Source organism: Molothrus ater, chromosome 1 (genome assembly GCF_012460135.2).
Source record: "Molothrus ater isolate BHLD 08-10-18 breed brown headed cowbird chromosome 1, BPBGC_Mater_1.1, whole genome shotgun sequence".
NCBI lineage: Eukaryota > Metazoa > Chordata > Aves > Passeriformes > Icteridae > Molothrus > Molothrus ater.
The window spans coordinates 88,822,813-88,844,736 of record NC_050478.2 but is presented as its reverse complement, the minus strand read 5'-3'; the positions used below and the strand labels follow the sequence as shown (position 1 = coordinate 88,844,736).

The 21,924-nt window shown below is 40.0% G+C and overlaps 1 protein-coding gene across 1 annotated transcript; it reads right to left on the bottom strand.

Moving 5' to 3' along the window:
* Positions 1 to 1,136: 1,136 nt before the first annotated feature.
* On the bottom strand, positions 1,137 to 21,724 carry SLC6A19 (solute carrier family 6 member 19). The gene is given in 13 exon segments (XM_036406518.1): positions 1,137 to 1,343; positions 1,901 to 2,063; positions 4,292 to 4,451; positions 5,025 to 5,229; positions 5,372 to 5,528; positions 6,262 to 6,320; positions 6,322 to 6,391; positions 8,648 to 8,760; positions 9,526 to 9,636; positions 10,387 to 10,568; positions 11,487 to 11,624; positions 13,085 to 13,225; positions 21,523 to 21,724. Coding segments are annotated over 13 exon segments (1,908 nt in total).
* Between the last annotated feature and the right edge of the window lie 200 nt (positions 21,725 to 21,924).

Here is a 21,924-nt window from a genome sequence, read left to right as displayed (position 1 = left end):
TCTGGAGTAAATGTACCCTAAGTGTACCTATTCCTTTTAAGAGAGTACATTGATTACAACCAGTATGAGGATCTAAATGGGATCCATTCTTGTTTCAAAAGGTGGGTGTAGGAACCGCTGCAAGGTGATACAAGTGTATCACTGTCCATATACACAGACAGTCGGATGGAGAGGATCACCCCTCCAGAGGGGACATGGACACTGCTCCAGGCACTCTGCCTGGGTGCTCTAACAGTGGCCCTTTCCTCTCTGGTGGCCACATGAGGAATGGGACTCCTCACTGAGCTCCACTGGGTCACATGGAAGGAAGTTGAAAAATTCAAATAGTTGTCAGGCGTGTGTGTGTGTGTGTGTGTGTGTGTGTGTACATGAACCAGAGCCACCTACTTTGATGGCAGCAGAGGAGAGCAAGATTTGCACCTTGGTGTGTCTTGGATCTCCCATCAGCACAGATCCCCCAGGCAAGTGGTACACCCCTTGCTCACGGGTGCCACAGAAGGCAGATTTTGCTCTGTCCTGAGCTGCTGCTGCCCCATTGCAAGATTACCTCTCCTGTCATCAGCAAATGCAGCACTATTTGCTAGGAACTTGGAAGTCATAGGCAATTTATAAAATACATAGAATTCTAAATTAATCAAGTTGTCATTTTCATACTTAGAAATGTTTTTATTAAATATTTAAACTTCTATACGAGACAAAAAATATTAGTGGCTTTGTGCAACACAGTGGCACGTAAAGTAAAAACAATTTAATGTGCAAGAGAGGACAGCATTGAGTTACCCTTCATATTGGCCACCCAGCCAGAATGATTACACATGGAAGAGTCACTTCATGCACAGCGCATCCCCAAGCAGAGGGGATAGAAGCCAGTTTCAAACAAGCTGGCTTCAGAACCAGAAAGGGACAAATTATTTGGCCTGGTGCCCCAATCACTTGCAAATGTCACTTTTTTGCTTCCAGAAGCCAGGCCATCAACTCTTCACAGTGCATTGCATTGTTATGCAAATGTTTACCTGGAAACAGCACATGGTTACCCTTCAATGAAAATAAAATTAACTCCAGATTCTTCAAAAAGATTTTTTTTTTTACTTTCCTCACTGACAGGGCATTCTTCCACATTTGAAAAAAAAAAGGGTTTATGATGAATACTTTAAGTTTCCATTAATGGAAGTCTCAGATGTAGCGATAAGGCCAGCACGATCATTTTTTTTCTGACAGTGGTTCCTGATGGCTTTGTAGATGGCAAAGGTAGGGATGGTCAAACTGGGCACTCCAGCCAGGATTACAATGATAGCATACACCCAGGAGGGATATTCAACCTTCTCTGTTTTGGGGAACTCCTCCTGAAAGAGAAACAACCAAGTTGTAGAAAGTCACGAGGAGCAAATACCTGGGACCATGCACACAGTCAATAATTCAGCAGATCAAAAATGTGATCAGGACATTGGCCAGCCATAATGGCACAACAGTCTGCCAATTCCACAGCAGCTTTCTGCTCAAGGGTTTCCAGCCTCAGCTGTTTTGGGCTTATTTTTACTTTAAAGTGATGTAAAGAAAATGTCATGAAAGCAGTAAGAGTCAGGAAGGGAGACTGGGGGACTGGAACTCTTCCTTGACACAAAGGAATGTGGGCATGGGGGGCCTGACAGGCCACCAGGGCCTTATGGCCAATCAGCCTTTTTGTGGGAAGGCTGAAATCAAAGGGTGAGGGAGGACCAAAACATTTATAAGAGGGAAGTGAGGCAAAAGGAGAAAAGAAAACAGTCTCATTTCCATGTCTTGTGGCAAGTTTGCCAGAAAACTGTTTCAGATGGAAGATGAATATAACTGACAATGACTCTTACATTAAAGAAGAATACTTTAAATAATTATAAATAAATATTTTGGTTTACACACTTACATAGCTTGGGTCCCAAATACTGTAGAGCAGTTCTTGGTTGACTTTCACCACAAAATAAAAGAAAAAGATAACTAACATAATGAGAGGACTGATGAGTCTCCAGGTAACCTGCCAGAAGATGTTGGGCTTGTGTCCAATCATGAACTCAATATCCTTATTAAACCTAGAAACAAAAAGCAGGAGGTTCAGACTTAAAAGCTGGCCAGGATAAGAGAATGCCTGCTCATAAACAGGGAAATCCAAACTACCCCTTACTGTGGTTCCCAGGAATTTGCTAATGTCAGTTTGAGACCAGAATTACATGATCAGGAGTTAGACCTCACTAGTTCAAATTAAGGCACATATCATTGCAAGTCTGGAAAATTATTTTTGGAGAGGTACTATCTTGGAGATGTCTGTGAGGCATATGTGAAATAGCTTCAACAGAAAAGAGTCAGTGCAGATGGATTTTCCCCAGAACATATTGCAGTATTGCTTCACAATTTTTTTTTAAGTATCTCAGTACTGCATAATTAAAGGGAGTGATACAATATTTAAAAAGAACAAAAGCAAATAAAAGTAATTTAATAATTAGATTATAATATAATGTTTGCCTAATTTGGATATCTACCAGTTTTCTCAGACTGAATAATAAAACATTTTTTAACTTTACACATTATTAAAAACACCTACATTGTGTTATTTGGATAATTCATGGAACATGCAGTGGTCAGTAGGGCAAAAATATTTCCACAAGAAGAAACAAGCCTTGCATTGATAGTGATAATGTCTGCATTGTTCCTGAACCAATTTATGTCTTCTACATACAATGCAACACCTTGTGCACACACTTCTTAAAAAATAGTTTGGAAGTTTCAGGTTTCTGCTTTAGTCCTTTTGTTTGGATTTCCTGCATATCCTATGGGAATAACCCTGAGGGGACTATTGAGGTGGTCCTTCAACTATGAACAACACACTGAATCCACTAGAATCTCAATTACTATGGAAATTCATTTTATCTTTTCACCCCTAACTTCTGAGATCTGGGTGTCTTAAAAGGATATGGAGCCCCATGTCCTGACTGCAGCGCATGTCCAGGTGTAGTTCACGAGTGTCATGGATAACACACATGTTCTCCTTCAAGCAGCAGACCCATCTTTCTACCAATGGCCCTTTCTCAGAAACTCATCTGGAGCAGATAACACCACTTTTGGGCAGCCCTGAAAAGCTCTGCTCCCAAAGAGGGCTACAGTGGTGTGTACTGTCCAGGAACATTAAAGTTTGGTATGTGGCTCTTTTCTGAATCAAACACAAGCACACACCTTGCCCACACTTTATGGACTCAACCCATGCTTGTGTCCTGGGAATTATTTTAATTTACTTTGTAAGGAGTTCAGAGATTTTAAAGGGGAGGAAAAGTGATCCACATAGCCTTTTCTGGCCTTAACAAATTAAAATAAGCCTTCTTTCTCAAGAGTACACCATCTAATTTACCTAACCTGATTCATGCTTCCTCAAGTAGCATAAAAGTATGGGAAAATGGGTCACAAGGGCATTCACCCCACAGCCAGGAGCAGCAGCTGAATCTGGCACAAGTTCAAGTAAAACTTCTGGGTGATTGAATTCCCTGTACTTTATTTCACATTTCTTCTGTATTTATTACAAACATGAAGATGTTGAAACTTGGTTTATTACATCTGTAGAAAGTTGAGAGGATAATTACTCACTGCTCCATCTGATAAAGTCCTGGATTTATCAGCTAAGAACGTATCTCAGTAGCCTGGATTTGCAAGCTGCTGTAAACTAATGTCTGCAGCCTGCCTGGAGATCCCTGTGTTGGAGAACATCATTTAGCACTCCCTGTAAACACTCCTGGCATATAACTCTGTGTTAAACTTTCAGCTTGGTGCCAATGTGCATGTACTTTGCTTGTGCTAATTAAATGTTTAATGCAATTTTCCTGAAGAAGAGTCATTATAAACGTCACCATATTTAAAAGGCAAATGATCTATAGAGGCTCTTATGTGACTGTTTCAAATATCTACATTCTGATGCCTACTTTAAAAAGAAATTATTTGCATTCATATTAATGCACTCAATTGATGTCTAATATTCTCTTGCAATATCTTAGGGATATCTTTATTTGAACTAGTTGTTAAAGAGCATTATTTATTATAATGTATTAATGAAGTTGAAAGCTTTCACATACAAATACTTGGCAAGCATTATTTCTTTTCACTGAGAACTCTTTAAAAAACCTGAAACATATAAGCAACCCTAAATTATAGCTGCATAATTTCATTGATTTCTATAACAGAAATTCTGTGCACAGAGATGCAGTGAGATTGTAGCTATACAACAATAATCACTTTATGCATTGATATCAAGCAATGGTTAAGCTGTATTTCATACCTGTCTATTCCATAAATGTAGACAACTGAAAACATCTCACAAAATGCAATTATCAGCAGGGGAATAGAGCCAGCATAACCATCAAACAGACTCAGCCAGTAATTACCAGAATTCAGCACAAAAATGAAAGCTATGAAATAACACACCAAACAAACGAGACCTGTGGGAAAAAAACAAAAACATCGGCACACTTAGGTGTGAAAGTGAAAGCAAAATGGGAAATAAAAGTATTTCCCCAGTAGCTATAAAGCTTAAAAAGTAACTCTTGCAGCCTGAAGGCCACTACTTAATTTTTTAATGGCACTCTGGGGAGGCTGGCTTCTGTTTGGGTAAAACTCTCCCAACATTACACCGGTGGCAGATGTGGCAAACAAAAAGGGAGAAAGCTGAGGTGAGAAAACAGGTCCTCTTCCCCATAAATGATGGCATAATGTTGCTCTGAGAGAAATCCTGCCTGGGTGAAGGACTCAGGCCCTCCAACTTCCCAGTGGAGGAGACAGTGGTCATCATGAGCAGGCTGATGGGCAAGCCTAGGGGTTAGCAGCTGCCTGCAGGCTCAGAAGGAACCTCACATGAGCTGCTCCACTGGGGAACATGAGGAAATCTTCAGTAGTTTATCTGGGAGTCTTACACCATTCCAGATCAGAAAGTAGAAATGAGGTGGGCTGCTTTTTCAGCACACAAGCTGCTCTCTGGGGAGGGTGGGGGTTTTGATCTCTAAAAATGCACTTACCAGTAATAAGTTCCTTAGGCACTCTGGGGGGTATAATCTTGAGATCTTGTAAAGGTACAAGCACACCTTCCATATTCCCAAACATAGATGACAAACCCAAGCAGAAGAGCATGATGAAGAAGAGGATGGACCACAAAGGTGAGACAGGCATTTTGGTGATTGCTTCAGTGAAGACAATAAAGGCTAGGCCAGTTCCTTCAGCTCCCTGGGGAATATTTAGGATCATTAACATCACACAGCACTTGAATTTACATTGGCAGTCATAGTCACTAGACTTGGCAATTAAATAGTTGCTATGCATTGCTACCATATTTAAAGTATCAATATGTTGAAGGTGTTAAACTTACATCATTCAGGAAAGTTTCCAGATCACATGTTTCAAACTTGAGGGTTGCAAATGTTGCTGGATCAGTCATGTTGCACAGCTGCTGCATTTGTTCAAAGTTATCTTGGGTTACATTACCTTCTGGCAAATCAAATGCATTCATCAGAGTAAGAATATTCCTGAAAAAGTGAAATGTAAGGAATTTGAAATTATTAATTTGTAAGCATCATCAGGACTCGTTTACATCATCAAACAAGTTACTAAGAGTGCAATATCAAGATTGGATTTGACATTGGAAAGTCCAGCAGATGTGCATGTGCAATTTTCTTTCTTCCAAGGTGAATATAACACTGTCTCTCATGGCATAGATGATTCTAAATGGATGGACACTTTAGAAACCCATTCAGGATTTAGGTGCTTGTGTTAGCATTGCAAACTAAACACCAGTCCCCAGACTGGGTGGTTTATGGCAATGTCTAAGTTGTCTGCAGCTGTGAATCATGCAGTTTCACAGCTGAATGTGGAGGAACTAGACTGGAAACCACAGAGTCTCACTGCCTGGGTAAAATGAGGCACCTCTGATGAGACCTACGCTTTTGAGCTCTCCAGGAGGAAACTTAAACATGGAGCCAACACAGCAACAGGGAATATTACCTTTGTGCCCTATGTCAGCATGAAGAATAACATAAAATATATTTATGTAGGAAATAAGGTGACTTAAACAATTATCACTTTCCATGGGATTTGTTCCACAAGATTCCATATTTTTATAAGTAATGAGTGGTTCTGATGCCATGTGAGTCATGAGCTGCAATTATTCAGAAATGATAAATCCACTGTCAGCAGGCTAACAGAGCTGCCTCAGCCAAACACCTGCATATTCTGTGGGGCTTTTTTCCCCCAATAACTCACTTGTCAAAACAGTCATCATATCTTGCTGTGGCTCTGAATCCAATGATGGAATATATGACAGGTGGCAGCATAGATGGATGTGAAACCATTGATCACTGAAACGATCACAGCATCTTTCTCACAGTTGTTGCTGCAATTCAAAGAGAAGAAACAATGGATGTCAATCACATTCCTAAAATAAATAGTAAAACTGGCTACCAAGACTAAGAAAAAAGTAGTCTAGGATGCATAGGTACATCAGTGAACCTTCTAAAAGCACACAAGTAGTGCTGTTAGATTTAGAAAATTAAAACTTGGTGCCTTAAGCAATTTAATAGCTATGGGTTTGGTTTCTTTTAGTGGTTTTTCTCCCCTTCAAATAACCTGTTCATAAGGAATAATTGCCTGAGATGTTTTCATGTTTGGTTCATGGGAAGTAAAGTATGAGGGGCAAAAGAGTCCCCTCCTTTTCAGGCTTGTCATGGATGTCTGCAGAAACATGCTGCCATGGGCTGTGCCTTCACTGCTGGTGTATTGTGCTGCAAGGTGAAAGGTTTGGGCTTGAATCCAAATACTCAGACACAAAAGTGAGCAGAAGTTCACTTTTCATAGCACTTGGGTATGGTGAAATTGCAGCAGCCAAGAGCACTTGGGAACAGTTTTGTTTGACTGTTGAACAAAAGATGGTTCAAAATGTTCCCAAATTTTGGAAGAACAATGTAACATTATGCTGAAAAGATGGGACAGAAAAACTCTTTGTAGAAAAGCCTCTGCTGCAGGCACTTCTTGCTAGTGTACTTGTGCTAATGCAAAGAATTTTCAGAGCCAGAAACAGACTTTCATCTGAGGGACAAGATAAAATATCAATATTAAATTAGTTAATCATTGTAAGAGAAGGCTGAAAAACTGCAGATAACTCATTTGTCTTGGGCAAGAAAGGTGTATTGAGATAAACTTGATGTTGTCATATTTAATTTTCTGAACATGTTCAAGAGGAGAGACAAGCTTGTCCAACCAAGACCTATCACACTGTGTCCTTTCCCCATTTACAGCATTGCAAATAGGCATCTCCTGGATGTTGGGCATTGAATGGAAATTCCTTGCTGTAGTCTTGTGTCAGTTTTTGCAATGTAACATGAGATTCTCAGTGACAGGCTTGAAAAACATTTCTTCCTTTTAGAGAAAGTCAGATGCTCAAGCTCCTTCTCATGATGAACTAGTGAATCCTTGACAGCATTGAAACCTTATTGTATTTTCTGATATTTTTGTACTCCCAAACCATCCAGGGCCAGACTCACTGACCCCTGGTCCAGCTGGTGCTGGATTGCAGGTGGCCCAACACCACAGGGTAACACTGTGGAATTTGCATGGAGATTTTTTTACTTATATTCCCTGGGAGTTTGGTGACTTTGTTCAGTTCCCTCCTTAAGTCATGAATCATTGAGCGTTGAATGAACATGGCCTGAATGCAACTGCCCCATGTGTTGGAAAACCCAGAGGACTGCTCCTCTTCTTTGTGTCTTTTGGAAAGGTGGATGCTCCCAGTTCTGATCCCATGGCTGTGGGACATTGACTTGGACCTTAAGCAGGGCTTGACACTACACATTGAGACTTGCAGACACCAAAAATTCCAGGTGATCTTTTCAAAAACACCTGAAATCAAGGGTGGTGGCAAGGAACTTCCTCAGTGACTGAAATGCTGCTGTGGGTAATTGAACTCAAACTGAAACTGAAACACAGATCTCTGAATGCATGACCAAACCACATATCCAAAACTTAATTCAGAGATGTTTATCAGAAATATTAGGTTTAGCAAATGCCACATAGTTTTCCTTTCAAGAGTTCTGAAGGGATGGCAGGTACCAAGAGGCATTGATAGTTACTGCAATATTTTATGAGAGAATGTAGAATATAGCACTGCATCACAATTTACAGGCTGGGTCAGTCTCTGGTAAGGGGATTTCTCATTCCCTGGCCCCAAAGCACCCATATAAAGGAATTGAGTTAAATTTCAAGATTGGATATATCTCTTCATTGCAAAGCTAAAGTTTTAAACTGTGTTTTGTGAATTGATTTGAAATATATGCTTTGCCACCTGCTGAGACCGAGGGCATCACCATGCACTGAGCACTCCCAGAGAGAAAACTCCTGCTCATCAGCTGGTCCTGGGCAGCCAGTCCCCTTCTTCCTATCCTGCATCACCACAGCTTTCTCTAGGAAGTCAGCCAGAGCAGGGACCTGAAATCTTGGTTTGGGAGAGCTAGGAGCAGTCGGAGGAGATGCACCTTACATGTCTGAGGGGAGGCTGTCCCAGTCCCAAGTAGCACAACAGTAGGGCAAAATAAAGATGTTTCATTTGAAAGAATGAAATAGTCATATAAAATTTGGGTTTTGCCTGGCTACTTACTGAACAGAGTTGTAACTGGAGAATGAAATGAGACCTCCAAAGGCCAGGGAGAAGGAGTAAAACACCTGAGCTCCTGCATCCAGCCATGTCACTGGGTTCGCCAGCTCACTGACCTGAGGCACCAGACACACAGCTTTAAGCACATCCAACATTGCTATTTAAACTGAGTATGAGAGATTTGAAACAACAATTAAAACAAGAACATTAACCATGCAAGACTCACTGTTATTGAAGAATTTCAACAAATATGTCAATATTTTTGTCAAACTTACTTTTTTAATAAAAGAAAACCTATCTGATGTTTTTATGTAAGTATTTTGAAAATTGATTAAAAAATGCTTTGCATAGCTGACAGATACCATGCCTGGTTTCAGAAAAGGTGTTCATTACTTAGCATTAATAATGATCATTCAGAGATCTGCTTATGGAAATGATCCCTGTTTTAATTTTGTTTAAATACTGTTATATTGTTAAATCTTTCTCTTAGTTTTTTTTTGTTCATATGTTTTGTTTATATGGCAATTAGGTGGGTTCGACTCCCAAATACATGATTTATGCTTTAAATTTAGGCTGGTTCTTAGGTAGAATACAAGAAAATAAATCAAGCCAAATAAGTGACAACCCCACTGCTATGTGATGATCATTCAACTCATTAGAACAGCTTTTGATGGAGGATGGAGAGAGAGAGAAAATATTTGTGTATATGTACACTCTTTATATCCAATGCAGAGGATTTACCTCACGGAATCAAGGTTTTTCAAAGTGCCTGAGGGATAGTTAGAGAAGCACCAGTGGGGAGGACTAATTTTCAATCAGTTGTTAATTACAGAGAGGACTACACCATGTTTCACTGAGCAATGGCCCAAGCAGTGGCTTACATTAGGGGTGAAGAGATACACAATTCCATTGGTTGATCCCTTCAGTGTCAAGCCGCGGATCAGGAAAATGGTGAGCACCACGTACGGGAGAGTTGATGTCACATACACAGCCTGCACCAAAAAAAAAATGTCAATAAACCATTCAAATGAAACAAAACACTTGAATTTTTTTAAAAGTGAAGAAAATAGGGAAATAATCAAGGTTTGCTCAGTAAAAATAATGGCAAGTTTCAAGTGAGTCACAATTAGCATACTACAGTAATAAATGTTCAGTGAAATCATATTATGGTACATTTGGATAATAAACTTTTTTAGCAATAGTGACCTATTTAAGAGAAATTGTAGTTGTTGAAATTCAACTCAGATCATTCAAAAGCAGCATCAAAAATAATGTACACCCTGAGACCAGACTGATGCAAGGATGGACTCTCAGGACTTTGCTGAATGTTGGTCACTCTTTTGTAGAGATAATATTTAGGACTTGCACAAATCCAAATAAATCTGTATAGGTATGTTTTGAAGAGAATAGCCATAATAAAAAGAGAGTCCCTTGATCTTGCATTAAAGATTAATATTAGTGTTAAAATGATAATACCTAGCAATGTGTTACTAGGATATGTAAGGACAAGAAAGACTCACAAAAAGTTGATCACAAAAATCTCCACATAAATCAAATCAAGCCAGATTCCATTTCATTCACTTTCATTCTTCAAAAAGCAGTCCCAGTGATGACACAAAATTTTGGACATGCTTTCACTCAAAAACCAGACAGCTCTACAGCATTATTAATTCTGTATAAATAAGGGATCACAACAGTGTGATTAATATCATCTCATAAGAAGTTCCCCCAAGACAGAGTACCTTTCCTGTTGTTTCAATGCCTCTGATTGTGCACACGTACAGCACACCCCATGCACATGTTAAACACAGCAATAGCCACCACTGGATACTGCCAGAATCCTCAATGGAAGTGGAGATGTTCAGTGTTTCTCTGTACCAGAAGTAATCTACAGGAGAGCTCTTGGCACACTCTTCTACATAATCTGTAACCACAAAATTCTTGTCATTCTATACATCTTTTATTTACTTGGGGAAAAAGAAGCTAAATAATTAATATCAGTGTTTTAAATTGTTCCACTTCATGCCAATGGATTTGTTGTTGGCAAATTTTCAGATTTTTGGAGGCTAGTTTCATGGCAAAATAAGAGATTTAAAAGACAGCTGTTTAATAGGTATTTTAATACAGTGGTTCTTCTCTTCCCACACCTCCTTCAGCAATATCTTTTCTTCTGTTCTGTGGGGCAATGTTCAAGGTCTTGTCAGCTCAAGTTGAATCCCCAGCTCCCTGCCCTGTGCTGGCCTGTGCAATATTCTGCCCTGGCCTGCCCTTTTATGAGGCTTTCCACGCTTATCCTGGGAGGAGAGGGACAGAGCACTCTGAACAGCTGCCCACAGACCAGCAGAAAAACCTTCTTCACACAGTGTCATGCAGGGCTGACTATGGAACACAAAGCTGCTGTCACCAAGCAGTCTCCAGGGAGATGTAGACTTGTCATACTGAGAGGTACAGGTGTTTCAAATGGATTATGCTTTTTTTTGTTTTTTCCTTTTCAATGTACTAATGGTGGGCTGTTGAAGAGATGGATGAAAGACATTGCTTAAATCTGGAAAGTGTTAATGTTTATACTAGGTATGCACTTAGTGAATATTCTGAATATGAATACATCTGTCAAAATCTACCATGAGGTTTCATAAAAGAAACCAAAATTTGCCTCCAAGATTAGGCGCTGGCCACATTTTATTTAATGTGAATTTGTACAAAACACAAGTATCAAACAGTGCAATGTGCCTGACAGGACTGCCATGCCTTACTGCTGTTTCACAGAAAGGCTCATTTAGGGCAACTGTTAGAAACAGAAATCTGTGCTGTGCAACAAAATAAAATGTTTTATGAAATATACCTGTTTTGTTGTTATTGAGAGGACAGTTACTCCATGGCAGGGGTTCTTGGAAGGAGTTGAAGAAATACCACATCACCCAGGCAATAATAGTGTTATAATATAAGCCCACCAGGAAAGATACAAACATTGATGCTATGCCTGAAAAAAATAATCAGAACACTGTGTAAATTGCAACACTCTTGTCTTCAAGATATATCAAAGTATATGGTATCAAACTCAACCTTTCCCTCCTCATTTTGGATGGAAAAAATCTGCCACATTCTGGATGTAGGTTTATCACTGTGAATTTTTTGCCTAAAGGTTGGACAGGTGAGTCCTACATAGAGTTACATCCTAAAAATTCTTTGAGACTGAAGGTGATGCCCACTTAGGAGCCAACTTTATGAGAAGACTAATTCCCTACAGACAATACACAATCATGTTCCCAGCCTTGCCAGCTGATATCCAGGGAGTTTGGGATGCTGGGCACATGCAAAGCTCAGCTGACTTGGGATTTTGGTTGAATGAGACTGAAATATCTCTTTCTTCCACAACGTCCCTGCAAAGTCAGCAGGGGTGGTGTTGTACAGGACGGACGGCTGCCAGGAGGCACAGTCTGTGACCAGGTACAGAATTCACACTGGTATCTGTCCTCCTCTGCCTGTTCCCAAGTAATCAACCTCTGGTGACTTCTCTGGCAGACAGCAAATGCTAATCATTAGCTCCTGAGAGCTCCTATGTTCTAAAGACTCTTGAAAAATTCCAGATGCACTGAACAATTATCTTTTGTAACTGATTTACAAATGCAGTGGGTGCCAAAGCAATCCTGTTTCCTCCCTTTCAAGTGTGTGGCTGAGGTTGGAAGGGATCTCTGGAGGTCACCTGGTCCAACCCCCTGCTCCAGCCTGGCCACCCAAAGTTGGTTGCCCAGGACCATGTCCAGGCAGGCTTTGAGTATCTCTGAGGCTGGAGACCCCAGAACCTCCCTGGGCAGCCCATGCCAGTGTCTGCTCACCCTCACCATATTTCCTGATGTTCAGAGGCACCTCCTGTGTTTCCTGTGTAAGGAGGCAGCTGTGGAGATTTTTATGCTGTGTGCATAATGCTGCTCCTACAACATTTTCAAATGGACTGTTATACTCACAAGTTTGGTACAGTGGTGAAGAAGTATTTTCTGCAAAATACTGTTTCTATGGCTTATGGAATGGCAACTCAAAAGCAAAAAAGTGAAATTAAGTGGAGCTGAGGTCTATCAGATAAAGATTCAACTAATATTTATCCACAGAACAGTTTACAGAACAATTTTTGGCACACCTAAAAATTCATCCTAATGGTAAAAACAGCCACTATGGATAATGCAGAAAATATCCCTGAGGCCTGAAATTGGTCTCAGATTAGGGAAAGGCTTTAACAGGACCCATGGTACTTGAGAATGTGAACACAAAATTGTCATTTTGCTTTATCATGATTAGTTTGACCTATCAATGGAGAGTTAGGAAGAGGGGAAAACTAATAGATCCTGAAATCTCTTATGGCACACCAAAATAAAACCCAGTAGATTTGATTTTTAGATCATCAGTTCAGAAACTTGTGCTTTCTCAGGCAGCTTTTTGACTTACCAACCCCTTTCAGGGTAGGGTGGATAGAGCTCCATACGCCCACACTGCCTTTCCTCAGCCTTTGACCAATGGCAAACTCAAGATGAAGCAGGGGGATACCCTCTAGGACCAGCAAAATCAGGAAAGGAATCATGAAGGCTCCTGGAATGGATAAGAAAAATAACAATTCCAGTCAGTGAAGTACTAAAACAAAACAAAACCATTACACTTGTGAGATGTGATAAGCAGACCTGTAAGAACTTTTGACATGATAAGCAACTGTAAGCACCTTTGTGGAAACCCTTCCCTGTTTTCTGAGCAATGCTTTTCCTGATTGCTCAGGCAGGGCACTCAGTTACATGTGTAGTTTCCGGTAGGAATTCTTATTCTTCCCAAGAGACACACATAAAGAGAAATTATACCCTCTCAAGGTTAAAATTTGAAAAAGCTACCTTTGGATTGCAAGTGAAGGAAAGATAGCTACTCTCCTGGAATGACTTCCCCTTTTTTTTCCCTGCAAAAAATTATGGTTTTATAGCTGTGACTCATGCAAAGTGTATGAAATAGTTGAGTGAACTAAGCAAAGTACCCTTAAATATTAGGCAGGAGCCTTGGGCTGTCTGTTTGAAACAACAAGAAGTTCTTGGCATCTTTGTTCAACGATGTTTGGGTTTGATTAGAAGACATCTGAAGTGCAGGGTTCAAACCCTGTTAATGATGATAAAGTTGGTTAGTATAGGACAAGTATTCTTAATTTTTTCCTGAACAAGGTGTACCTTGGATATGGGAGGTACCCCAGAGCACCACACTGCACTGTAAAAGTTCAGAGTCAAATGCTTGAATATTGCTGTACATTAGAATTATTGTTATCTGTCATCACAAAATGGCTTTATCTCCCTAATCTAAATAGGAGCAATTAATCTGGGAGCAATGAAGAGAATGCAGACCAGAATATTAAGGGTTCAGGTCTGAGTATTTACTGACTTTTTCTTCATGTGTGCAATGAAAATCAGATAACAAGTGAAAGAGGAAATCTGAAGAATGAAAGCCGTTCCAGAAACTGAAATTTACTTCCTGGGGATGCCAAGCTATCAAGAAAGCTGGTGGGCTGTGAGCACACAGCACACCTTTTTGGTTTTTTTCCTTTCTTCTTTTTGTGTCTGTGCAAAGAGTTATGGGACCCCTTTATCTGACTGCTCTGTCATAGACATGTGATACTTAAAGACTTCTTCTACAGCATCTTAATAAAGGGAGCTCCTTAAGCACCTGGAGGAAATCCCCTGAGGCTGGTAGAACACTCTTGCCATGTCCAGCACAGAAGATGGCTCTACTCTGAGAGTTCTGCAGCAAATTTTACACACTGTGCTGTCAACAGGGAGAGCTGTGGTGTTGGGACTGTGCTGCTGCTGAATCTCCCTGTCTTGGAGGGAAAGCCATGCCTGTCCAGACAGCTAGAACTGTGTGAGTGGAGGTGAACTGTGCAGTTTAGATTAGTGAGAAAAAATGGATTCTAAATCAGAATATCAGCCTGCCTGCTGTCTTCTGAAAGCAAAAGGTTCAGACTACATTTGAATGCTTCCTAAAGCTGCTTAGAAACAGCCTGATCTTCTCCCCCTTCTGCCAACAGAGATGACAGCTATCAAAAAAGATTTTTCTTTGATAGGTATGATAAGGAGCAATTGGTCATAGCTTGAAAAGACTATAAAGGTTGTACATTTCCTTCTTCAATAAGATCTTTGACCAGGGATATAATTTCTAATCAAGTCCTCAAGTGATCTTACTGTGACCTGACCCAAAAAGGTGATGTGTCTCCAATAGGAGCACCTCAGCTGAACTACCTGCCTGTCCATGCTTAGGTTTCAAGGCATGATCTAAAATCACTGCAAGCTGAGTTTCAAAGGGTGACAAGGACTTATCCTCAGTGCAAATGGGGAGTGTTTGGATCAGGTAGCTGTACAGATCCATCTTCTGGACTTGACTGTTACTGTTGCTCAAGAAGGGCTTTACCAGAGAGAATTCAGAGCGTGGTGTAGCAGAGACCCATATGGCACCCGAAAGAGCAGGTAACAAGAAAAGATCCAGATGAGGCATCCACACAAACTCTGCAGGGTCAGGTTTCAGACTCTTATGAGGTGTCTTGCTTGAGACAGAGAGAGAATACTCTGGAATTTAAAACTGCTGGCATAAACACAATGATTGTGTGCTTCTCTGATTTTACCCTCATGAGAGCTCCTGGTCAGAGTGTGACACGAAGGAAACTGTGTCAGGCTGGCATGGGGCTGGAGCACAGAACACATTTATGGCTGCTTGCACTTTCATGCACTGTAAGTAACTCTGTCTTTGTGAAAGGCCAGACTCCAAGTGTGGTGGTTGTCCCACTGAGCCTCCCATCAGGAGGGGGAGGATGGAAAGGAAGCCATCAGGATGTAAGGGGATGGAATGCAACAGTGAGGGAGCTCTCATTGCATACACTGCAAAAATCTTGCTTCCTATGAAAACAAAAGTAAAACAGTTATGAGAAATGTTATTCACAGAAAGAGGGTGGAGAATCAGCAGAGAAGAAACTATTTGAAGCCAAATTTGCATGCGCTGCACATCTAATCAGATTAACAGGGGCCCTTAAGTGCACACCACTGCGTGTTCCAGCACAGCTAAGGAAGTCCATAAAGACAAAATGGGACAAGCCCTTAGAAACTGAAAGGACAGACAGTTCTTTGCAGTGACTGAGTCTGACACAGTTTCAAGGAGTCCCAGATCTTCTGCCAACATGGGCAAAACCTTTGCACTGTCAGCAGTGATGCCAGGCACAGGTGGATGAGGAGTCCATTGCCATTTCTGGCTTAGATGCCTTCTAGGAGACAGTGAACAAAGCATGGAGAGAGGGCTGCCCTGTTAGATCTGACAGCAGTACCTCTGCAGTCAGTAAATTTGTAGAAGTCCCTGGAGCAGTCGGAAACAGAGGATAGAACCTTGTTTTGGAAGAGATCCTAGGTACTCAAAAATTGGAGTAAGGGCTATATATTTCACAGGTTTGTGACATGGAAATACACAGCCAAAAAGACGTGAGTCAGGAATTGCCTGCTTTAGCACTGACACCATTTGTAACAATATCTCAACTAAGACCACAGTGCTAAATTTGAATCTGCAGCTAGGGGAGTTCACTTTCCTCAAAACCAGGGTGGATCATCATAGTTTGCTCTTTCCTGGCATTACAAAATAGCCACTTTTCTCCAAAGTGAGGCAGCAACAGCCTGAGGCTCCCAGATCTACCACAGAGCTGCTCCACACTAATGCAAGGCTGTTCTTGCAAGGACTAAATGGTCTCCTCAGAAGGGGATGTAGCTGAGATGGGAGGAGTGAGGAAGAAAATAAATGAGATACTCTTCTTCTTGGAGATGATGTCCATATAATCCTTTCCCTGAAGACATAGACTGACACAGAAGAAAGAGAGGAACAGTCAGCAAAGTTGGAAGTTTAACAAACATCTCTACAAATAAATAATAATGAGTCCTTCAGTCTTTGCCTAACAAAAAGTATGTCTCAGTTTTTCTTCTGGATTTCCTCTGAAATGTTTTGAGTTTGTCAGTCTACATTTTTACAGTAGTAACTAGGCTTTAACGCAAGCAAGATAAACCACACTGATTTTAAAAATTGATAATTTTTTAGTAAGAAGGTTTTTTGTGTGTGGCTAAATGACATGCTGTATAGAAGTCTGAGAGTACCATGTCTGTAGAGCTACCATTGGAAACCATCTTCAATAAAAATATCTTTTCAGTGATTAGTCATTCACCCTGATGTGTGGCACGTGCCACAAAGGACTCAGCATTTTGAATAGCATTTTTGTATTTGAAACTACCAATATTTAGCTGTAGGAATATTGTTATATTTTCAAGAGAAATAAAATTATAGCTCTCAATGACATATAACACTTCTCTCTTTCTTGGGTTCTTCGGTTTCTAGGGTTCAATTCTAGCAGCCAGCTCAGAAATCCATCTCTGCTGCATTTTTACTTTCTCTCAATTTCTCCCCAACCTTTCTGAAAGAAGGAAAAACAATAATGGAAAAACAATAATTTGGCTTGGCAAAGGTGCCATATAGAATCATAGAGTCATTATGGTTGGAAAAGACCTCTAGGATCATGGAGCCCAATCACCACCACCTGGGCACCTGTCCCCAGGTGCCACACCCACACACCTTTAGAACAATTTCAGATATTTCCTGCACAACTTTCAGGTTCACACAGGACACAAAAAAATAAACTAATACTTTTTAAGCTGCCACAATTTTATGATCCTAACAAATGAACCAATGATCTGAAATCAGACACTGTATATGTGTACACAAACAATGATTGATATTCTAGTCTGAAAACCTTAAAAGTGAGATATTAGATTCTCATCCTGTTTCAATACTGTATTTCAAAACAAATAATATTTGGTTTGAACATCCGTATAGCTGTTGTTTCCTCTCTAATCTAAGAACTGCTTATGTAGGATTTTAAAAAATTATTTTAAAAAACCATTATTGCTTGCACACAGTTCATCACAAAGGGAAGGCAGGCAGACTTCAGAGGGAGATGTTTTACTGTACTAACATATTCTGAGACCTCAACTGTAGCAACATGTTATTTCATCAACTGCTAAGTGAGGAATTGCTGACATCATTACTGTCCCTTCTTTCAGTGTGGCATGCAGAGAGATAAAAAAGTTCTGCCTCATGCAGTGGCAAGCTTTCCATATGTGAGCTGTAGAGTTAGAGGCTTTTTTTTTAAAAATCAATGATTTAAACATTAAATATGCATCCTCTTTTTTATAATGGTCATCAGGGATAAAATGAAAATGTTTAACAGTTGATTAAATGACATGTTGCTCAATAAAGGTTAAACAAAAGCTATGAGCAATGTCAGAGAGAGCTATCAAATGAAGGGAAATTTCAATCTCATTAAGCTGGTGAAATCACTAAGGCAAACACCACACCTTTTACATTGTGTGCATATTGAACTCTATTTTGCCTTTGGTAATGATGGATTTGACAACTTTTAAGACATTAAAGGATAAAATGTGCTTTGCTTTGCTAAATTTCACTGGAGTAAATTTTCCATTTTAAAAAATATAAACTCACTATCTATGACAACAAAAGTAAGTAAATTATGTAACCACCAATTTATTTTTGTGTATTTGGGTATCTCAGTGTGAAAACACTATCAAAGTGCTGTGCTTAGGAAGAAGCAGCTCTTAAATAATTCCAGATTTAAGTTCAACATCTGAAAATAAGCATTACTTATAAACACAGTGCTCCTAACTACCTTCACTGCAGACAATTTGCAGAGAAAAAAAGTCCACATTTTTGAAGTCCAAGTCACACAAGGGTAAATTTTATGCTTTACTGTAGTCCATTTATGCTTCATAAGGGGAGTAACATGTACAACCACTGGTTCATGAAATAGGTGGATATCCAGTCTCATTTAGGGGTGTCCTTGGCTGAAGTACTCTCCACACCATTGCTACCAGACCTCACCCATCCAAAATGATCCAAACATATTGGCTTGGCTATCTTAACTTCTTTCTTTTTGACTATATGGATATCCATATAGTCAAAAAGAAAGAAGTTGATAGCCAAGCCAATATTTAGAAATTAGAAACAATTTTCAGGAGACAGTCTATGTAACTTTGAGTGACTTTTTCACATGCACTGCAGATATTTCCTGCACAAAATATAGCTGGTTGGTTTGTTTTAGTTTTGTTTTTTATTTAATCTCTTAATTGGCAGCCATAATCCACCATCATATCCAATGTGAACTCTAGGACTCTAAAATAATCACTCCAGGAACAATCCAAGCAGGAACATAACCCCTGTTTCCAGTGGGAGAGCAGGAACAGGGATTCCTGCTTCTTGCACTCAGGATTCAGTGAAAACATATCTTGAAGACACAAAGTATGAGGACAAACATCATCCAGGGTAAAGGCACTCTAACTACTGGGGCAGAATGGAGTTTCCTCAGTGAATTCATGTTTGCTTTCTACTGGATAATTTGGAAAAAGGTGTATAATGTTACAGTTTTACCCTGCTCTGTTATAGAGGCACATTTGTGCCCCTGAGTGGACCACACAAATCCAAAGATGAATTAATCATCTTGGCCAACATGCTGAGGGGCAAAGACTAAGGCAGAACTTGCCCAAAATGCCCAGTAAATACAATTTCCATGCCCAGTAAATACCATTTCCAACTGGATGTAGGTGCAGCTGCTTAGAGGGAGCACAACTGAGGCTGGATGTCATACACAGTGACTACCAGAAGCATCCTATTCTGGAGTGGTTTTATGGTGCCAGGGAGTTTCCTTCAGCAATCTGACAGCTGCAATCCCAGATACTGCAGTGCTGCCTCTACTGGGTGCTTGGTATGCTGCAAACACAGCTGAATGGGAATTAGAGATGCACGAGCCACAAAACATCATGAGGCAGAAACTGTCTCAACACCAAAATATCTTCAGAAGTAAGAACTTTGAGATCTGTTTATACAATACAAATAATCACATGTTCAAATTCAAAGGCATCCATCCAAAAAGCAAGCAGTCTTTTTTTTTCTTTCTTTCTGATTTAAGGGAGAAGTTCAAGAACAGAAATTGTCATGGGAGGGGGACAGTGGTGGCAAGAGCTGGATTTAGACCCACCATGAGAGGCTGAGGTGTACAGAAGAGGAGGAGGAGGAGGAGGAGGAGGAGGAAGAAGCATTGCACAACAGCCCTCCATCCTTATGTGTGATGAAATTAGGGAATCATTTCTAAAAGTCACAAGAAGGCATTACTTGTGTTTATTGATACGAATCACAGCATTTGGTGCTGTGCAGAAGAATATTAGAGAAGGTAGCAAGTCTAGCTAGAAGGACACACATCTGTGTATTAGCTTATAATTCCTTTGCTATGACTCCCTTTCAAATTCTGCCTAAAATTTGAGTGAGAGGGTCCCAGGGGAAAAAGAACCCAGGGTTAACTGCTGTCAGTGTTCCTGACAGTGTTTCCTGAGAACGAAAAAGTTACAGGACGATGAGAAAGAAAGAGAATTCCTGCCAGAGGACTGACACACACACAAGCAATTCATAAATCTTCACTGACATCCCTAATAAAACCATGATCCATACCAAGGTCTTTGCATTTGTTGGGCGCTTGCATTTCAGCTGCATTTCACCTGACTAGAAGACAAGGGAAATTAAGACCAAAAAGCAAGGAAGTGCCTATAAATGTACCCTGGAAAACCAGGCATGTCCACTTTCTAAAACTAAATTTAAAAACCCGAGAAGCCAATGAGTGCCATCAGTTCTGGAGATATACATCCACTTTTTTCAAATTAAAATTTTCAAATATAGAAATGCTTCTGATTGTATGTGTGCTATAACTTTTTTGCTACAGGACCTGACTCTGCTGCAAATGACCTCCAGTTTGCACTGCAGACTTTAAATATCAGTCCATGCTAGAGAAATCGTACTGATAAAAGCATCTCTTCTTGCAACTGTTATCGCACCTGTTGTTGCATGTCCCTGAGTCTGTGTGAGCAACTCCCCACAGAGCCCTCAGTTGTCCCTATTCTAACAAGGAAAGCAATTTTTAAATTTCTCACCATGTACATACAAAAGAATATTACTTTGAAATACTGTTCTTTAAGCCAATTTTTTTCTTTCAAGACCAAATATTGCAAAGGAACAAATACATCTTACACATATCTCAGAGTGAAAAGTGAACAATAACCAGACAAAAAAGTCAGTAAGAAAATGAAAAAATTATGTTGTTGTACAATATTTAAGCAATGGTTCAGCCCCTTCCAAAACAAACAGCAAAAGAAAGCAAAATTTCTAATATGGTCATTCAGTCCTTACCTAAATCTTAAGGAGTTCCAGTAAATTATACAGTAAATAATATATGCTTGGATTTTAAATGTCTTAATATCTGCTAAACAAATACTTTTAATGTTGATTTCATTCATGCTGTTAATCCTAGCACAAATTATACAAACACTCACTCTACAGAGGATACATGGATCAGTCCAAGCCCAATGAAAAATCTATTCTAAAAAGATCATTTGGTATCATGAGCAGAATCATAGTCCCAAGTAGTTTATTAATATTTTAAATACACACTATATATATGTATATATGTATGGAAAGCAACATTTGGTTTAGATGGAGAAACTTAAACTATGTACATGACAGTGGAAGATTCACTTGTTCAATCCTTTGTCCTGAAATAAAAACAGACGCTTCCTTTTCTTTCATCAGTAATGTGACTTGAGTGTGTGATCACGACCTGTGAAATTACCTTCTCTGCTATACAGTCTTCTAGAGAGATCATCCCTGTTCTCACAGCACCTGAACAGTTCTAAACATATTCCATTATTTGCTTGCCAAAAGAGAGATGAAACCTGGTTTATACCCAAAGTTAAGTTAATTAAGATGTATTAAAGACATACCTCCTCCATGGCTCTGACAGAGATACGGGAACCTCCAGACATTTCCCAAGCCCACACAAAACCCTACACAGGTCAGCATATACTGTGCTTTGTTGTCCCATTTTGGTCTGGAGTCTGCCTCTTCTTTCTCAAGAACCTCAAGTTCATCATGGGAAGGTATCCTGTCCTCCAGGCCAGGATTGGGCAGCTTCAGCTTTACCATGTTTTAAATTTCCTGCCTGAAAGTGCTGCCAGTGAGGGATAATGAGAAAGGCAGCTTGTCAGAACCCTGCTCAAAAAGAGAGCATCTATTTGCTGTCTTCAGCTATATATACTGAACCTTTGGCACTGGACTTGTAAGTGCAGGCTTGTGGTAAAAAGAAGCGTCAGCAAATCATTCAATTGACCAAGTCAGCTCTGACA